Source organism: Peromyscus eremicus, chromosome 4 (genome assembly GCF_949786415.1).
Source record: "Peromyscus eremicus chromosome 4, PerEre_H2_v1, whole genome shotgun sequence".
NCBI classification, from domain to species: domain Eukaryota; kingdom Metazoa; phylum Chordata; class Mammalia; order Rodentia; family Cricetidae; genus Peromyscus; species Peromyscus eremicus.
In genome coordinates, this window is record NC_081419.1 from 98804747 (window position 1) to 98820412 (window position 15666).

At 37.5% G+C, this 15666-nt stretch overlaps 1 protein-coding gene across 4 annotated transcripts in view; it reads right to left on the reverse strand.

Annotated features, from left to right (window-relative positions):
- Nucleotides 1-15666, reverse strand: part of Myef2 (myelin expression factor 2) — a 32722-nt gene that overhangs the window by 1939 nt on the left and 15117 nt on the right. The window contains exons 7-16 of one of the 4 annotated variants that reach the window (XM_059261291.1): nucleotides 15439-15592; nucleotides 14926-14975; nucleotides 14740-14803; nucleotides 10084-10185; nucleotides 8576-8626; nucleotides 8231-8299; nucleotides 7835-7933; nucleotides 7484-7555; nucleotides 5691-5899; nucleotides 5479-5530 (exon numbers count right to left, since the gene is read on the reverse strand). In XM_059261291.1, the coding sequence (XP_059117274.1) occupies nucleotides 5479-5530; nucleotides 5691-5899; nucleotides 7484-7555; nucleotides 7835-7933; nucleotides 8231-8299; nucleotides 8576-8626; nucleotides 10084-10185; nucleotides 14740-14803; nucleotides 14926-14975; nucleotides 15439-15592 (922 nt within the window). The remainder of the gene's footprint in view (nucleotides 1-5478; nucleotides 5531-5690; nucleotides 5900-7483; nucleotides 7556-7834; nucleotides 7934-8230; nucleotides 8300-8575; nucleotides 8627-10083; nucleotides 10186-14739; nucleotides 14804-14925; nucleotides 14976-15438; nucleotides 15593-15666) is intronic. The other 3 variants (XM_059261293.1, XM_059261292.1, XM_059261294.1) reach the window with 3 other exon arrangements.

Here is a 15666-nt window from a genome sequence, read left to right on the forward strand (position 1 = left end):
GATTCAAAATCTTAAGGATGGCATCCAATAAGGAAATGGTTATAAAAGACAGCAGATTTAGAACAGTAAAGATAAAAAACAATGATGTTAAAGGGAAATCTCAGAGAGGCTTCCGGAAAGGACAACGAAACCTGACAACTGTTTTTATACAATTAATCACTGTTAACTCTAGAGTAAATCTATAGTTACTGTTCAATCAGTAACATCAAAACACAAAGTAGCCTTAAAATCCATCAGTAAAACCAGAGTACTTCTGAGAGTAAAGAGGAGTGATAATCACGTGTAAAGACAGACCAGTAAGACTACAGCTCAGGAAACTAGGATGCACGATAACCAATCCAAATAGTCCGTAACTTAAGGGCACAATTAGTTATGTAATACTTCCCCCACACAGGATGTACCTGTCATCAGATCATGCTAGACTTTGAATATTACAGCAGCTAAATTACTATGTGTTAATTTCAGTTGGTCAGCAAAACCAGACAGTCAGACACATTTAGTTTTACCAAGGGACAAAAAAGGAAGAAAAAAGTAAAAGGCAAAGGTCTGTCAAGTGAAACCCATTTCTGGTGAACGTAATATTACTCTTAATGAATAAAGAAGACTGTTGCCCTGTTAAGGGCATGAGCTGAGCAACCTCTTATCTACAACATCCCAGGCTACTTTTGTGCTTCTATCCACTTTCTGCTATTGCATTTCTTTTCAAAGCTAGCTGATAACCAAACCTTCACCTTCTCAACACTAAATACTCAAAGACAATGTCAGACTGATTCAGAACCATGTCTTATAAAGCAAACCAGGAAACTGAGTGTGTCCCTAAGAGTTATAAAACATACTAACCCCAAAAAATTACATAATAGTTAAAGTAGACTGAATTAGTATTTAGCCCACAACTAGTAAAACAGAAAAGAAAAACAGTAATTTTATTTTCTAGTAGAAAAAACTCACAGAATGACATTGAGATATATATGCATTAGTGAGTGGTTGGTTGTCTTAGTCAGGGTTACTATTGCTATGATGAAACACATGACCAAATCAAGCTGGAAAGGAAAATGTTTTTCAGCTTATACTTCCAAATCACTGTTCATCATCAAAGGAAGTCAGAATAGGAACTCAAGCAGGGCAGGGACCTGGAGGCAGGAGCTGATGTAGAGAGGACATGGAGGGGTGCTGCTTACTGGTTTGTTCCTTGCAGCTTGCTCAGCCTTGCTTTCTTATAGAAACCAGGACCAGCAGCTCAGGGACGATACCATACATAATGGGCTGGGCCCTCCCCTACCAGTCACCAACTAAGAAAATGCCCTACAGGGCTGCCTACAGCCCAATCTTACGGAGGTACTTTTCAACTGAGGCTCCTTCCTCTCAGATGACTACCTTGTGTCAAGTTGACAAAAATTAGCCAGTACAGTGGTAAGCAAAACAGTGCAACTTCCAAAATCCTCCAGCATGTTGGGAACTGGCACCCAAGAAGGAGCAACTCCATTAAGGCAGCATGCTTTGGCACATGGTGGCACTTACAGTGATCTCCAAGGCTGTGAAGAATCTTACAGGCTTTGAAGCTGGAGGGTCTTCCCTTATTCTAGTTTTAGCTAAAAACTTAGGTTTTTCTAAGTTCCACAGCCTAGAGTTATAAGCAACAATGGGGTTTACCTGAGCTAGAATCCTGAAAACATGTTACTATCTCTTGCATAAACCATCTTTCAATATTTCAGACAAGATTCTCTTTCCACTTTCCTCTTAAATTGTTCCTGTCAGTTTAGAGAGTCATCACTTAGGCATCCAAACTCCTAACCTCACAGTGGTCTCACCTTCCCCTTAAGACCTCTCAGCTAAGATACCAGAACCTTCTCAGTTAGGATATTTATACTCTAAGAGATCAGCCCCCACACACGTTTCCACAGTTAGACTACCCTAAGCAAGAAAAGAATCCTAAGTTGCTGGCTGGCTTGGTTATTTCTAGAACTTGGGGACTGAGCCCAGGGCCTTTGCATGCACCAGGCGAGTGCTTTAATGCTGAGCTATATGACACTATCAACTTTGGGGTTTGTTTTAATTTACTTTAAACTTTTTGACACAGTCTCATTAACTTGCCCAGGGTAGCCTGTAATTTACCAGCTAGCCCAAGCAGTCTTCCTGCCTCAGCCGCTCTGAGTGCTAAGACTACAGGCATTCATCACCGCACTGAGGTGAATAATACATTTCCTAACCCTGTGAAACCACAAATTAAGGTATTTTCTTTCTAAAATAATTTAGGAGAAAAAGTTTCAAATAATTCAATCTGCCTAACTTTTTACATGCTGAGGAAGTCTTCAAATGGCCTACTGTCTTGTAGGATTTCAAGAAACTAGAAACAAGACTGGCATTTTATCAATTGTACAGGACTAAGTTCTGCCATAAGGAGATTAGAAACATTGTAGTCACAGAGCAGGTGTGAGAACTACTTAGTACACAATAAAAGAAAGCTTTCCACTTTATTTAGTTCAGGCTTTTGGAAATGGTATATATTTGGGGGAAATGCTGGCATAGACCATAACTAAAAATAAGCCAGATTAATACATTTGTAAATAAATAACAATATCTGCCTAAATAAAGCTATGACATTACTATCCGGAGTTCAAAAATGTTGCCTTTGGGGCTTATATTAGCAAGGCACCTGCCAGTGAGTTATTTCCTGGCAGACGTTGTGTCTAGAGTACCACTAGATTCTTACTGAGCAAGAAAGAATATTTACTTAGCTAGCATGGGCTCAGGAAAACAAAACACAGCAAATGAACAACAAAACAAACCCACCTTTGTGGCTAGAGGTCATTATTTGTTTGTCAGGTTAAAAGAACACTATTAAAACAGAAAAACTCTGAGATTTATAAATAATGTGGTATGGCAGGAAATAAAGGGTTCAGTCCAAACATGTCAGATAATACTCTGGCAATAATAGAGATTTAATTCTCTATTACTGTAACTTATTTTCTGTGTCATCAATGTAACTCCTGGCTAAAAAAAAAAGGGGGGGGATGATATGGAGTTATGTAAGTATGGTATTAAATATAAAATCGAAAAGCAGCTTTCATAGCTAATCTGGAAGTAAAAAACCAAACTCATTAACCTTTTAACTATTGGCTAATTCAAAAGGAGAAGAGAGGAAAAACCTGAGTCCCATATAATTGAGCCGCTATTTTTAAATGCAGACTTGGATACTCTTCTCACAAAATGCCTTCCTGTCACTATCTGTCAATGCTACCCCAGCCCTAGCTTTGGCTGTTAAGTGTTACTCCTACCTGACCTCAAAAGAGCACCTGCTTACACAGTGTATATACTTACTCTACATAAGCTACCAACACCCTTACAAATAATGCACTAAGCTGTTGTCTCTCAGTGATGAACAATTGCTAACTCACTTGATTTGACAAGGTTTTTGTAAGAACTGCCTCTTCTTTGAATTTTAAATTAATGTAAAATAAAAGGCCCATCAACAGAACACCTTAGACAGATTCATAGTATAGATTCTTTAAAAACTTCAATATCTGATTTTGTTCATCTCCAAAGGTCTACCAGAGTACCAAAAAGCCAGTGATCATAGATTTAATGAGTAAATGAGTAAGTGAATGAAGATTTAATCAGAGTACTTATGAACATTTTATAATCCTCTATGTGTACAAAAATAATAAAAGGTACTAGCTTAAACAGGTAAGAATTACCCTAAAGAGCCCCCATCTAGGGTGAAAGAAAATTAGTAAATCATTAAAATAAAAGCTAAAAGGAAATGAAGTATGAAGAGCTATGAGAGCCCAGTAGATAATAATATTATTCTTGACAGTAGTCCACAAAGGCCTTTTCTTTCTTTTGCCTCCAGTACTAGGAACTGCCTTGAGCCTCATGCATGATAGGCAAGCACCCTACCACTTACCAACATCCAGTCTCTCTTGGTTTCTTATTTTATTTTTTATTCTGAATAACTTTTTGTTGTTATTTTATCTTTATTGAAAATATTCTTCTCTCATACAACACATTCCAACCACAGACCCTCAACTCCTCCCAACCCTCCCTCCATCTACCCTCTCCTCCAGATCCACCCCCCACCTCGCTTCCTCTTCAGAACAGCAGGCCTCCAAGAAACAAAAGCCAAACAGAACAAAACAAAATACAATACAGAAAGGCAAAAGCCCTCATATAGCTGGACAAGGCAACCCAACAGAAGGCAAAAGGGTCAGGGATACAACCACTCCCACTATTATGAGTCCCACAAAAACACCAACCTAACAGCCATAAGATACATGCAGAGGACCTGGTGCAGAGCCATGCAGGCCTCATGATTGCCCTTTCAGTCTCTGTGAGCCCATGTGAGCCCTGTTTAGTTGATTCAATGGGCCATGTTCTCCTGGTGTCTTCTATTCCCTCTTGGGTTTTTATTTTTATAATGAGACAGTCTCAATAAACTGTCCAAGCTGACTTTGAATTAACTCTGTAGCCCAGGCAGGCCTTGTGGCATCCTGCTTCAGCCTCCTAAGTAGCTGGAATTACAGGCTGTACCACCAGGCTCAACTAGGAAGGTTATTTTTGTGGAAGAACACTAAACTTACTTGTTTTTTTCATGCCTTAAAATACTAAAGATACTGGGCATAGTGACACACACCTTTAATCCCGGCACTCTGGAGAAGAGGCAGGCGGATGGATCTTAGTTTCTGTTAACTATAAGAGGCCAATGTACTACTTTCAGCCCCCTTTCAGCATAATGTGCTACATGAATATCTTAGTATTGTGATTTTAGGCGGGAATTCTATATAATAAAAGGAAAACTGTTGCTCTGTGCCAGTCACTCAATTCCCTCATTAGCATACACACACACACACAACACACAACATACATGGGCGGGGGGGGGGGGGGGTAATCAATTAAGATACTTTAAAACAAAAGTGAGTATGGCACAGGAAAAGCTTTATTTGAAAGTAATAAACCAGACAATAACAGACAGACCTACGTTATATAACTAAGGTCTGTAGCTAGTCTCCTGATAGCCAAGAAGAGTTTCCAAAGGACTAGAAGAGCCACAAAATGTATCTGTGTCTAGCAGGGTTCTATGCTACCAGCTTAAGGTTCCTATAGTATGCAGGCAATACAGTGCACAGAACAGACCTTCTCATTAACTATGCATCAGCAAGCAAGTAGACATGCCTTTTACTAATGTTTCTCATGAGAGAAAAAAGAAACTTTCTAATGGAAAAACATATCAACCTCTTTAAAATCTGGTAATAAACAAAACTTTTTTATAACAAGTAACGATGAGCTACCCTGTCAAGTCTGCACTAAGCCTTGTTGTTTCTTCTAAGTCATCAGACAACAAAACTATTACTTATCTGAAGTTAAGCCAGACAAGAATATGACTGGGATAAGCCAAGATCTAAACATGGTGTTTCAAAGTTTAAAAATCAAATTTTCTCCCAAAGAAATGTCAGCATAATCTGCAGCTACTGGTATACTTACCACATTGGCTGAATTTCTCTTTTAGTTTCTGCCAAGTCAAGTCAAAAGGTAGCTAGAATGAAAAGAGAAATTAGCAACATATTATATACATAATATTTATATTTTCAATATATATGAAAATAGTAAAATAATTATTAACAATAAATATTCTACACACACACATGAAAAGATATAAAAAGAATTTTAACTTTCCAATACATTTATTTGCTTACATTTCTAACAAATATCTGGTTGCCTTTGGAGCCTAATCTGTCTCTCATTCCGCTTCCCATGGGACCCGATAAGAAACCTCGGTCTACATCGATGCTCCTTTCCAGTATGGCTCCAATCCCCGGCCCCATCCTGTCGAAGCTGGAGCTCATGCGATCCAGTCCCATCCCCATGCCTCCAGTCACACTGCTCATGCCACCCATGCTGCCACCTGCAATGTGAAGAAGGGCAGGAGGATTTGGGAGTTTCAAGTTTTAAAAACAAAACAAAAACAGCAAAAGGAAAGATAAGACAGAAGAAGGAAAAGGAACAATCAGTTTTGAAAAAGTAAGAAAAATTCATTTCTATAACAGAAAATTATTTTCATATAGAAAACAAAACAAGTAATAGAGTTTGGAATACATTTGGCTAGTTGAGAAAACTTAACTTTAGTCAGAATACAATTATATATGCCTCTATAAAATTATAATCATAAAACATCACATATTTAATTCCTCCAATAACTTTCATATAACAGTATTTTTAATTCTTGTATTTACTTTTGCAATAATAGCAAATATAACAACTTGAGAACAAAATTATAGAGATAAATACAAATGGTTGCAACTCTAGCATACATGTTGCTCTCCTATCACACTCCCTTACACCTCATTCCTTTCCTTGCTCACCTTTTACCTCAGTATGTGCACCTCTGTTTCCCACACAACTTCTACTCTGATAGCAATTCAACTTTCAGTAACCATAGGCAATAGTAACTCCATATTACACAGAACTTGCAAAGGGAAAAACAAAAACTGTTATTATTCTACTTCAAACAAAGCTTGAGAAGTGAGTTCCTTGTTCATATCTCCTCTTATGCACTGGTTTTACTTCCAGTCTCCCTTAATTATCCTGATCTCCTTCTGAAAATGTAACTCTTCTTTCTCATACCTAATATCTTGACATGAAAATCCTCAAAACACACTGTGACTTCCCAGCTGGCTTTCTGTTAATACCAAGTGTAACTGGGGAAACAGAAGTGCAAACACAGAGATAAAAGAGGAAGGTAAGGACATTCCTGAGTGGACAATGGATGTTGAAGGGTGGCAGGAAATACAATGAGAAGCACATGGTAAGCAAATGTATCCAGCGGACGGGATTTCAGAAGTCATGCTTAGTAAGTTTACTTCCTGTTCCCTGAAATTTCACCACCCAAAGGAAGTCAGCAAGGTATGGAGATTTCCCAGGCACAGCCAAGTTGGCAATACCTGTCAGAAACTCAGTCGTGTGTGCAGGCTTTCTGTGAGGTTTACTACGTAGGAGCTGATGCGAGGTATTTGGCATTCTCTAGTGCTGCAACACGCTCGTGGTTTTGAAAGGTCTAAGAAGAGAGGAAAATAACCATCTCTTCGTGCTTATCCCTCAACTTCAGCAAGTCCCTAAAATTTGGTGTTTTGTCTCCATCTGCCAGAGGCATAAGGCTTACAGATGAAACAAGCTAGTAGCTGGTACAAAGTAAAACAGAAATGAGGCTGGTACTCAAGCAACAGCTGTTTGTGACATGGGATGTGCAAAGACAGTTCTTGGACTAGCTACAGAATACACATTCTGGTGTTAGTTGAGAAATACCAAAAACAAAGTTAATTTTCAAACATCAACCAAATAGAAATGTTTAACTCATTAAAGTTTCTCAAAATATGATAAAACACATTAACACATAAGAGCAAAGTATCACTGTACTACAATAACTACTCTTGCAAACTCCTTGCAAGCACTCAAATACTACTCAGTAAATTCTATTAAAATTTAAACCTACTTATTCCAGTTCCTACTGGACCCATGTTAGAAGCTCCTATTCTTCCTGCAAACCCTCCAATCATTGCACTGCCTAAACAAGGATGGAAAGATAATATACTAATTAATTTAAATAATGACACTTCAAAATGCCCAAGGTACTATACTCACAAATAACTAAACATTCATAAATTTTTCTGGAAACAGAGTTAAAATATTTAAGATACTACAAAAGAGAGACATGAAATTAAAATCCTAAAGTGTTTTCTTCTAGTAACAAATACATAAATTATAACTTAAAAAATTTTCACCAAAAAGAACAGCTTTTAAGAATATGACCTGCAAAACAAAAAAAGTATGCAACCAGCCCTACCAAGTCTACCAAAGGAATCGCCAAAGCCTCGATTTATTCCAATATCACCACGTCCGAAATCTCGCTCCATGCTACTAGTCACTGCACCACGGTATAGCTCTGAAAAGATGTGCAACAAATTAACCCTTCTTCAAGTATATCAGTACATGGAAAACCATTCAGGAATATGTCTAAGCTAAACTGAAGGAAAAAAAAAGCAGAAGTTATCAATGCAAAACAGTCTGTGGCATACCAACTTACCTCTTACCCTCACTACACAACCCACTCCTCCCTGCCATGTTTACAAGTGTCGTCTGAAGACCCCCACAGCATCTATTCCTACATGTGTGTCAAAATGAGTATCTCAGTACTAGGGAAAGTAAAGATTATAGAAACCCCCAGAGTTCATTCACCTACCTCCCATTCGGCCAACTCCACCAAATCCTGCCATGCTATTCATTGCTTCCAGACCACCAAACCCAACTCCTACGAAATAGAGAATCATTTTGAGACTTGACTGTAGCTCTGTAGATGAACGGTACATTCTGGAACTGTGAAGTCACCAGTGAGTGCTTCCTCCATTCCACCTTTTGCAGGTACTTAACACATCACCTTCCTTTAAGGGTGTATTAGGCTCAAGTTTTGCCAACAGCATTTAGAACATGAGCCAACAATAAACCATGACTTTTTTTCTAAAATTCTCAGTTTCTAGTTTCTTTAAAATGGCGATGAGTACATGCAAAAACAAATACTTATACATACCTCCTCCAATTCTATTCATTCCTCCAAAACCCGGACCATCCATTCCCATACCTCAAATAAAATACACAGTATGTACTTTCAGTAAATCTTATTTTGTGACTAACGAATGACATTATAGCAAAATAAATACCATTGGTTTAGTCACAATGGAACACTAGAGAAGCAGGTGCAGGGTATAGAAGGATGGTTTACAGAGCTATGTCATAGTGGCTGACTAGTCACCAGTCTTCAAAACAGGCCTCTGAACATCAGACAAGAAAAAAGAGTTTACTGGTCACAAACAACAGCCAGTTGGAGAGCATCTAGAACCAGTGTGCACTCTTTCAGATACAGTGATGTCACTATAGCAGATTTAGCGATGAGACTACAAAGCAAAGACTCCTCTAAACACAGCAGTTAACAGGTTGGTCAAATTAATAACAAATAGCATGTGTTTAGAAGGGAAGGGTATGATATCCTAAAATAAACAAGAATTTGAACATTTTTTGTCTCAGAATGAGAATGATTTCCATCACTACCTTATAATTTATAAAGTTTGCATCAACTCAACAAAAAGGAAACTATGACAAATTTATTAGCCCATAAAATGAAATGCAATTCTCAAAGGACGGTCTGGGGACCTCTGAAGGGCCAAGAGATCAAAATAATCTCCATCACTAAATAGTTGTGGGTTACAGGGTTGTTTTCTTTCAGCCTCTCATGACTACAACATGGAACTTCCCATAAACTACATGATGCATGCTATCACAGCAAAGGGATGCAGAAACAGCAGTACAGCTATCTAAATTAACTCAAACACTATAGAGAGATGCCAAAAACAAAATCACTCTTCTCATTTTTATTAGAAATATTTTATTTTTTTTTAAATAGTACTTACGTTAATTACATGTTTCATATTATATGCATTAAATATAATTTTTAGGGTTAAAATTGGCATCAGGGTCAATTATGACTTCTAAATAAATAAGTCAATTTTTACAATTTTAACCTTTTTATAATACAGTAAATATTAAGAAACATAACATTAGCAAAATCATGTTACAGTTTTCAAACCTGAAAGAATAAAGTTTGCTGAACTTAAAAGTTGAAAGCCAATCTCTAAAGATAATTGAATCCAAGCAGCAGGCAAATAGATACTTCAAAGCTACCTTCCAAATGAAATAAATTTAAGTTGCCTATGCTATGGCATGTTGCTACCTATTCCACAAACCCTGTATTCCAGAACGTACAGGGCACTATGTTAAGAATTCCTCTATCTTAAAGCCACTTCAATATGCATGGCACTCAAAGAAAAGCTTTCCCATGCCTGGCCCCAGACAGTCCCGATCTCCATCTGCCCTCTTTTCATGTCAGCTGCTCTCTCAAGGTTTCGGCATTTCCTTTTCAAACTGAACTGACACCCTAAACATCTCTAAAACAGAGTTCTCTAGACCATGAAACTAATAATAAATATAAGCTTTATTAAACAGCAAATAGATCACTTAGAAATGTTTCAAGAAGAAACTTACCGCTTGGACCCAAATTTCCCATTACACCACTTATGTTCAACTGGCTGGCACTAATAGGTTGTCCACCTGGACCAAGTCCCATTCCAATGCCTCCAAGACCACCTAAATCACAAATAACAACATTACCAAAACTCATATAAAACTAACTGGTACTAACCTTTCAAACTAGCTGTATGCTTATAATAGTTTCCTACAAGGTTACAAACAGCAAGGGTTCTTGTTTTCATTTAGAAAGCACCATATTATGAATGAACAGAATTTTACAAAGTAGGTTTGAGCTTAAACTCCATTTGAAGATACTGGGAGAGGCCTAACAAACTGGCAAGAAAGGAGCTGATGAAATGGCTCTGTGAGTAAAGGACTTGCCTTGCAAACATGAGGACTTGACTTCAATACACAGAATACACACAGTTATAAAGCCAGAAATGGTGATGAACACATGTAATCTTAGTGCTGTGAGGTAACAGATCCCTAGGGCTCATTAGCCAGCCAGCCTCGCTTACTCGGCAAGTTCCATGCAGTGAGAAACTCTGTATCAAAAAAATAAATACTGCCTCAAGAAAAACACCCAAGGCTGTTTTCTGGCCTCACTTCCACACCTACTCACTCCCAACCCCTGCAAAACACACACACACACATACACACACACACCAAGAAAGTGTGGAATCCATTACTTCATGTTACACTGTTGTAAACTCTCTTCTCTAGAACGATATGGCCACGACCATCTTAAGATCAGAGCAGTTGTGATAACCCACTAGAGACACCCCCAAAATTACTAATATTCCTTTGTGTAAGGAAGAGAGCTCAACAAGATGGCACTAATACCCCAGAGGAGTTAATTATTGGCTTGGGAAGTGGGGTAGGGATGACACACATGACTATTTCTTGCTGGTATAGCTACCTGTACATTGCCCATGCTTCTGTAAATAACCACAATTCACCAATTCAGCAAATGAGGCTTGGGTGAAGTCTTTCTTTAGTCTATGGCTGTTACCCCTTTTGGGGTGAAGAGACGTTTGTCAGGCATCCTCAGATAGTCACACAGTACATATACACACCTGAAAATGAGCATCTTGCCCAGATTGAGGAACCACTAAAAACAGTGTTACTTTCAAAACAGTACAAATAAAACTGAAAAGTCAACAATTACTGAAGACATAAGACTGAGCCTGAGCAGTGGACACAGCCTTTAGTCAGCATGCTCAGCACTCAAAGGCAGAGAGAGAGAGAATTGAGTTCAGGACCAGCCAGAGCTACATAACAAGACCCCTGTCTCAAACAACCAACACCAAATCCATTTTTTAAATTCATAATAATAAGGGTTTAGAGAGATGGCTCAGTGATTAAGAGCACTTGTTACTCTTGTAGAGGACCTGGCTGGGTTCAGTTCTTGGCACCACATAGCAGATCACATGCATATATAACTCCAATTCTAGGATCCAACACCCTCTTCTGGCCTCCATAGACACTGCACACAGCTAATGCAGAAAAACACCCATATATATAAAACATCTTTTAAAAATCCACAACGTTTTAAAAATCAGTATTAACTGCCTGGCTTTATCATGACCATTTATTTACCTTTACAAAATAAATGTCCTCATATCTATTAAGCAAATATAAGGAATTTTTGAGACCTTAAATTGCTTGAACTCTGCCATCTATGTATTTAAATTTAGGTTTTATGTCTTGTCTTTAAATTCAGGTTTTTTGTTTTATATATATATATATATATATATATATATATATATATATATATATATATATACTGATGCTCTTTAAGTAAATAAACAAATAAATTGGAACTATCAGGTGACAGTGGTGCACGCCTTTAATCCCAACACTCCTGTGAGTTTGAGGCCAGCCTGGTCTAGAGCGAGATCCAGGACAGGCACCAAAACTGGGGGAAAAAAAAAAAAAAAAGAAAGGAAGGAAGGAAGGAAGGAAAGGAAAGGAAGAAGGAAGGAAGGAAGGAAGGAAGGAAGGAAGGAAGGAAGGAAAGAAAGAAAGAAGAAAGAAAGAAAGAAAGAAAGAAAGAAAGAAAGAAAGAAAGAAAGAAAAGAAAGAAAGAAAATTGGAACTATAACCACTCCTAGGCATATATCCAAAGAACTTCAAATCCTTACACATCCATGTTCATTACTGCTCTATTCACCACGAGAAAAAACAAAAATTAAAAAAGGAAACAGCCTAAATATACACCAAAAGATGGAGAGATAACGAAAACATGCTAATATACACAATGGAGATTTATTCAGCTATAAAGAAAAATGAAATCTGAAGGAAAAAAAGATGGGGAACTGTAAAATATAATATTAACTGTGATGAGCCAACTCAGAAAAGCCCTGCATGTTTCTCCCTCACTTGCAGACCCCAGCCCATAATGTGTACACGACTAAAGTAAACAGGTGTAGGCTGGGTCAAGTGCAAAGCTGCGGAAAGGAGGCCAAGAGTGGTAATCTTAGGCGATGAAGGGGGCAGAGTGCAGGCCAAAGGACACAGTAGGTAGGAAAGAGGTCATACAGCTATTTCCTAGTTTTCAAGGTGTGTATCTGGATTCAATTTTCTATGCATTGAAGTGGCAGTAACCATTTTTGCATTCCCAGAGTCCACCATCCCTTGAGGCAATTATTATGGAAGTTGGGCTTTCTTGTAATGCCATCAACCATTAACATAAAAGGAAGCAGACATCAATAGTCACTAAGCCTATCTATTACACTGCCCAGTTATGATAAAAGTAAGGTTTAAAACAAAAAAATTTTAGGGGGTGGAGATCTGTTACCAGAATGAAATTTTCCTTCTGTTTCAAACTCTATTATAGTGCTGTTTAAGGTATAAATAGCACTGCTACAGACAAAGTACGGAGATTTTTGTTGAACTGGAAAAGTATGGTACATATACACAATGAAGTTTTACTCATCCTCAGAGAAGAATGACATTATTTTCAGGACAAGAGAACCGGAGATTACCAATATTATGTGAAATACACTAGACTCAAACACCATATTTTCTTTCATGAAGACTTTAAACTTAAACACGTGACATGAAGTAGAAGAGGACTATAAAGGAGGAGGAAAAGAACTAAAAGAAGTAACGGGAGTGAAAAAGACAAAATACTGCACGTCGTCTCTCATATGTAGAATACAGATTTCATTCTCCATATACACAACATATACATGTGTGGCATGAAAGAAGGCAGATTATCTGGGAAGAAGGCCTGTGCCACCAGGCATGGCTTAAGACATCTTAAGAAAATAATGAAAAACAGACAATATTTTTATACCAAAGTATAATTTACTGTTATGCTGGTTAACAGATTTAAGATAATCTCAGAGGCACCAAATGCATCAAAGTCACATTAAGGAATGAAAACACAGACTTCTTAGATTAATGTGATGAAGAGTGAGCCCAAATTTGAATTCTCCACTTGTCTCTGTATCTTCCATCTGTCTGTAGTTTGTAGCTACTGGACTGTCTACAGTCTGTTTTACATGTCTGTGACTGCCTGAACACTGTTCTGATGTCTAACTGTCCCTACGTCTGCCTATCTCTAACATAGAGCTTTACTCTGTAGTCATCAACCAACACAAAAGCCTGGCATGGGATGGGATAAAAGGTTCTTCAGAAATCTTTAACAGAACTTTTACAAGGGAAGAGACTTAACTGACGCAGAATAGTAAACGACACTGCAAACAGATTATCTAGCAATATCTTATGTTGCTTCCAACATTTATGGTGGATATTTGTTTTAAGGTTGCTTTCAACCTGTTGGCTGTTTTCAGCAAATGATTACCACAACATATACAGACACATCACTCTGGATCAAGGGCATGCAAGAATACAAAACTTACGATTAAAGGTAGGTTAAGTTTTAAAAGCTGATTGCATGGGAGATCCAACACATAGTGAGGTTGGTTATTATACTTTTCTCTTAGAGAAAGGTTAAACTTAAACAGGCTGAGTACACAGTAGGACAGCAGGTTAATACATAGTCTTAAATGTTCTCAAGGGGTATTATTAACTTGGTTGTGGGGGTCCAGTAAAAGTTAACTCTCTTTGAATGCAAGGTATTTTCCTAAGACTACATCATACTCTTGTTGGTTATTAAAGAAATAAAGGTTAAAACATGTAAAACACAGAACAGCAAAATGATTGAGAACACCAATAAAAATATTTGGAAAGAATTTTCAACATGGAAAATTGTTGTACTTTATTGTTAAGCCCAACCTCTAAATAACTGACATAGTAGTTTGAAGTTATTTAAATGCACATACATACATACACATATGCACAAGGAAAGATAGCAAGAATATAGGTAAAAATGTTAAAAATGGTGGATAACTATGGTAAAATTATAGGATTTTTTCCCCTTCTTGTATATGAACTCAGCAAATACATTAGTACTCATTAACTAGGTGGTCAAAAACAAACAAAAAAATAAATTTAAAAGAAGTCCCATATATATCTTTTCAGTCTTTACCAAATCAAAAGCAGCAGCACACTGTCCAAAATACCAAACGAATCTCAAGAGAGTGAGAAGTGTGAGAGCGACTTCAGCATAGGCCTAAAAACAGACTTCTGCTTTGTACATAATGCAAAGCCAACACACAAACAAAAAACTCCAGCTGCTTTCTAACAACAACTGCTACTTACGTGGTAATTGTGATGTCTTACTATCATGTGAGCGGTAGTCTTCATGAGGGACAGATTTGTCATCCTAATTGCAAAAAAAAAAAAAAAAAAAAAAAAGTTTATTATAGTTAAAAAACAGCGACAAGAACTGTTGTGCCAGGGACAGGTCTGAAGAAGTGAAGGCTGAGATGAGAAGTAGGAACTCACCATTTTCACATGCATAGGTCTATCAAATAAAAACTGCCCATTGAACATGGCTGTTGAGTCAGTCAAGGAAAGCCAGTTATGATGACTATAAAATTATACTTGCAGACAAATTATCATATTTAAAGAGTCTGAAATTTTCTCTACTATTTTATCATTAGACTTTATTTATACTAGTCTCTTCCTCTGATTTATAACTTAATTAACCAAAAATTAATTAGACTTCATTTAAAGCAACTGTACCGACATACAATGGAGTAAGGGTCAAAATATACACATATACACATCTTGCTGCAGCAAGAAGGAAGAGCAGAAAACAAGTTCATACCAGCCCTGGGTAGCATGGCTAATTCAAGTTTGAAGAATGACTCTACTACTTAACAAAGAACAAGTCTTAGTGCTGTAGACAAGAGCCTAATTTCTAAGCAAGGCAACATTACATAACATGAACAAGAAACATACAAAGGTATTAAGCCACATCAACTTCATTTAATGCTAAAATACAAATCAGGATACAAATTGCTTGAACTGCTTCAATGGCTTGCTCAAAAGTGACAGTGCCCATGCCTCTGCTCTTGCCGTCCTTGTCTTCTTTAATATCTGCCCGCTTTACGGTTCCAGCTATGCTGAACACTTCCTTTAGCTTCTTCCAACCAACTTTGAAGTCAAGCTTAACATAAAATTGTATAAAGTTACATTCCTAACAAATGTTCCTCCCTGCTCGTGAATATAAAATAATCTTTT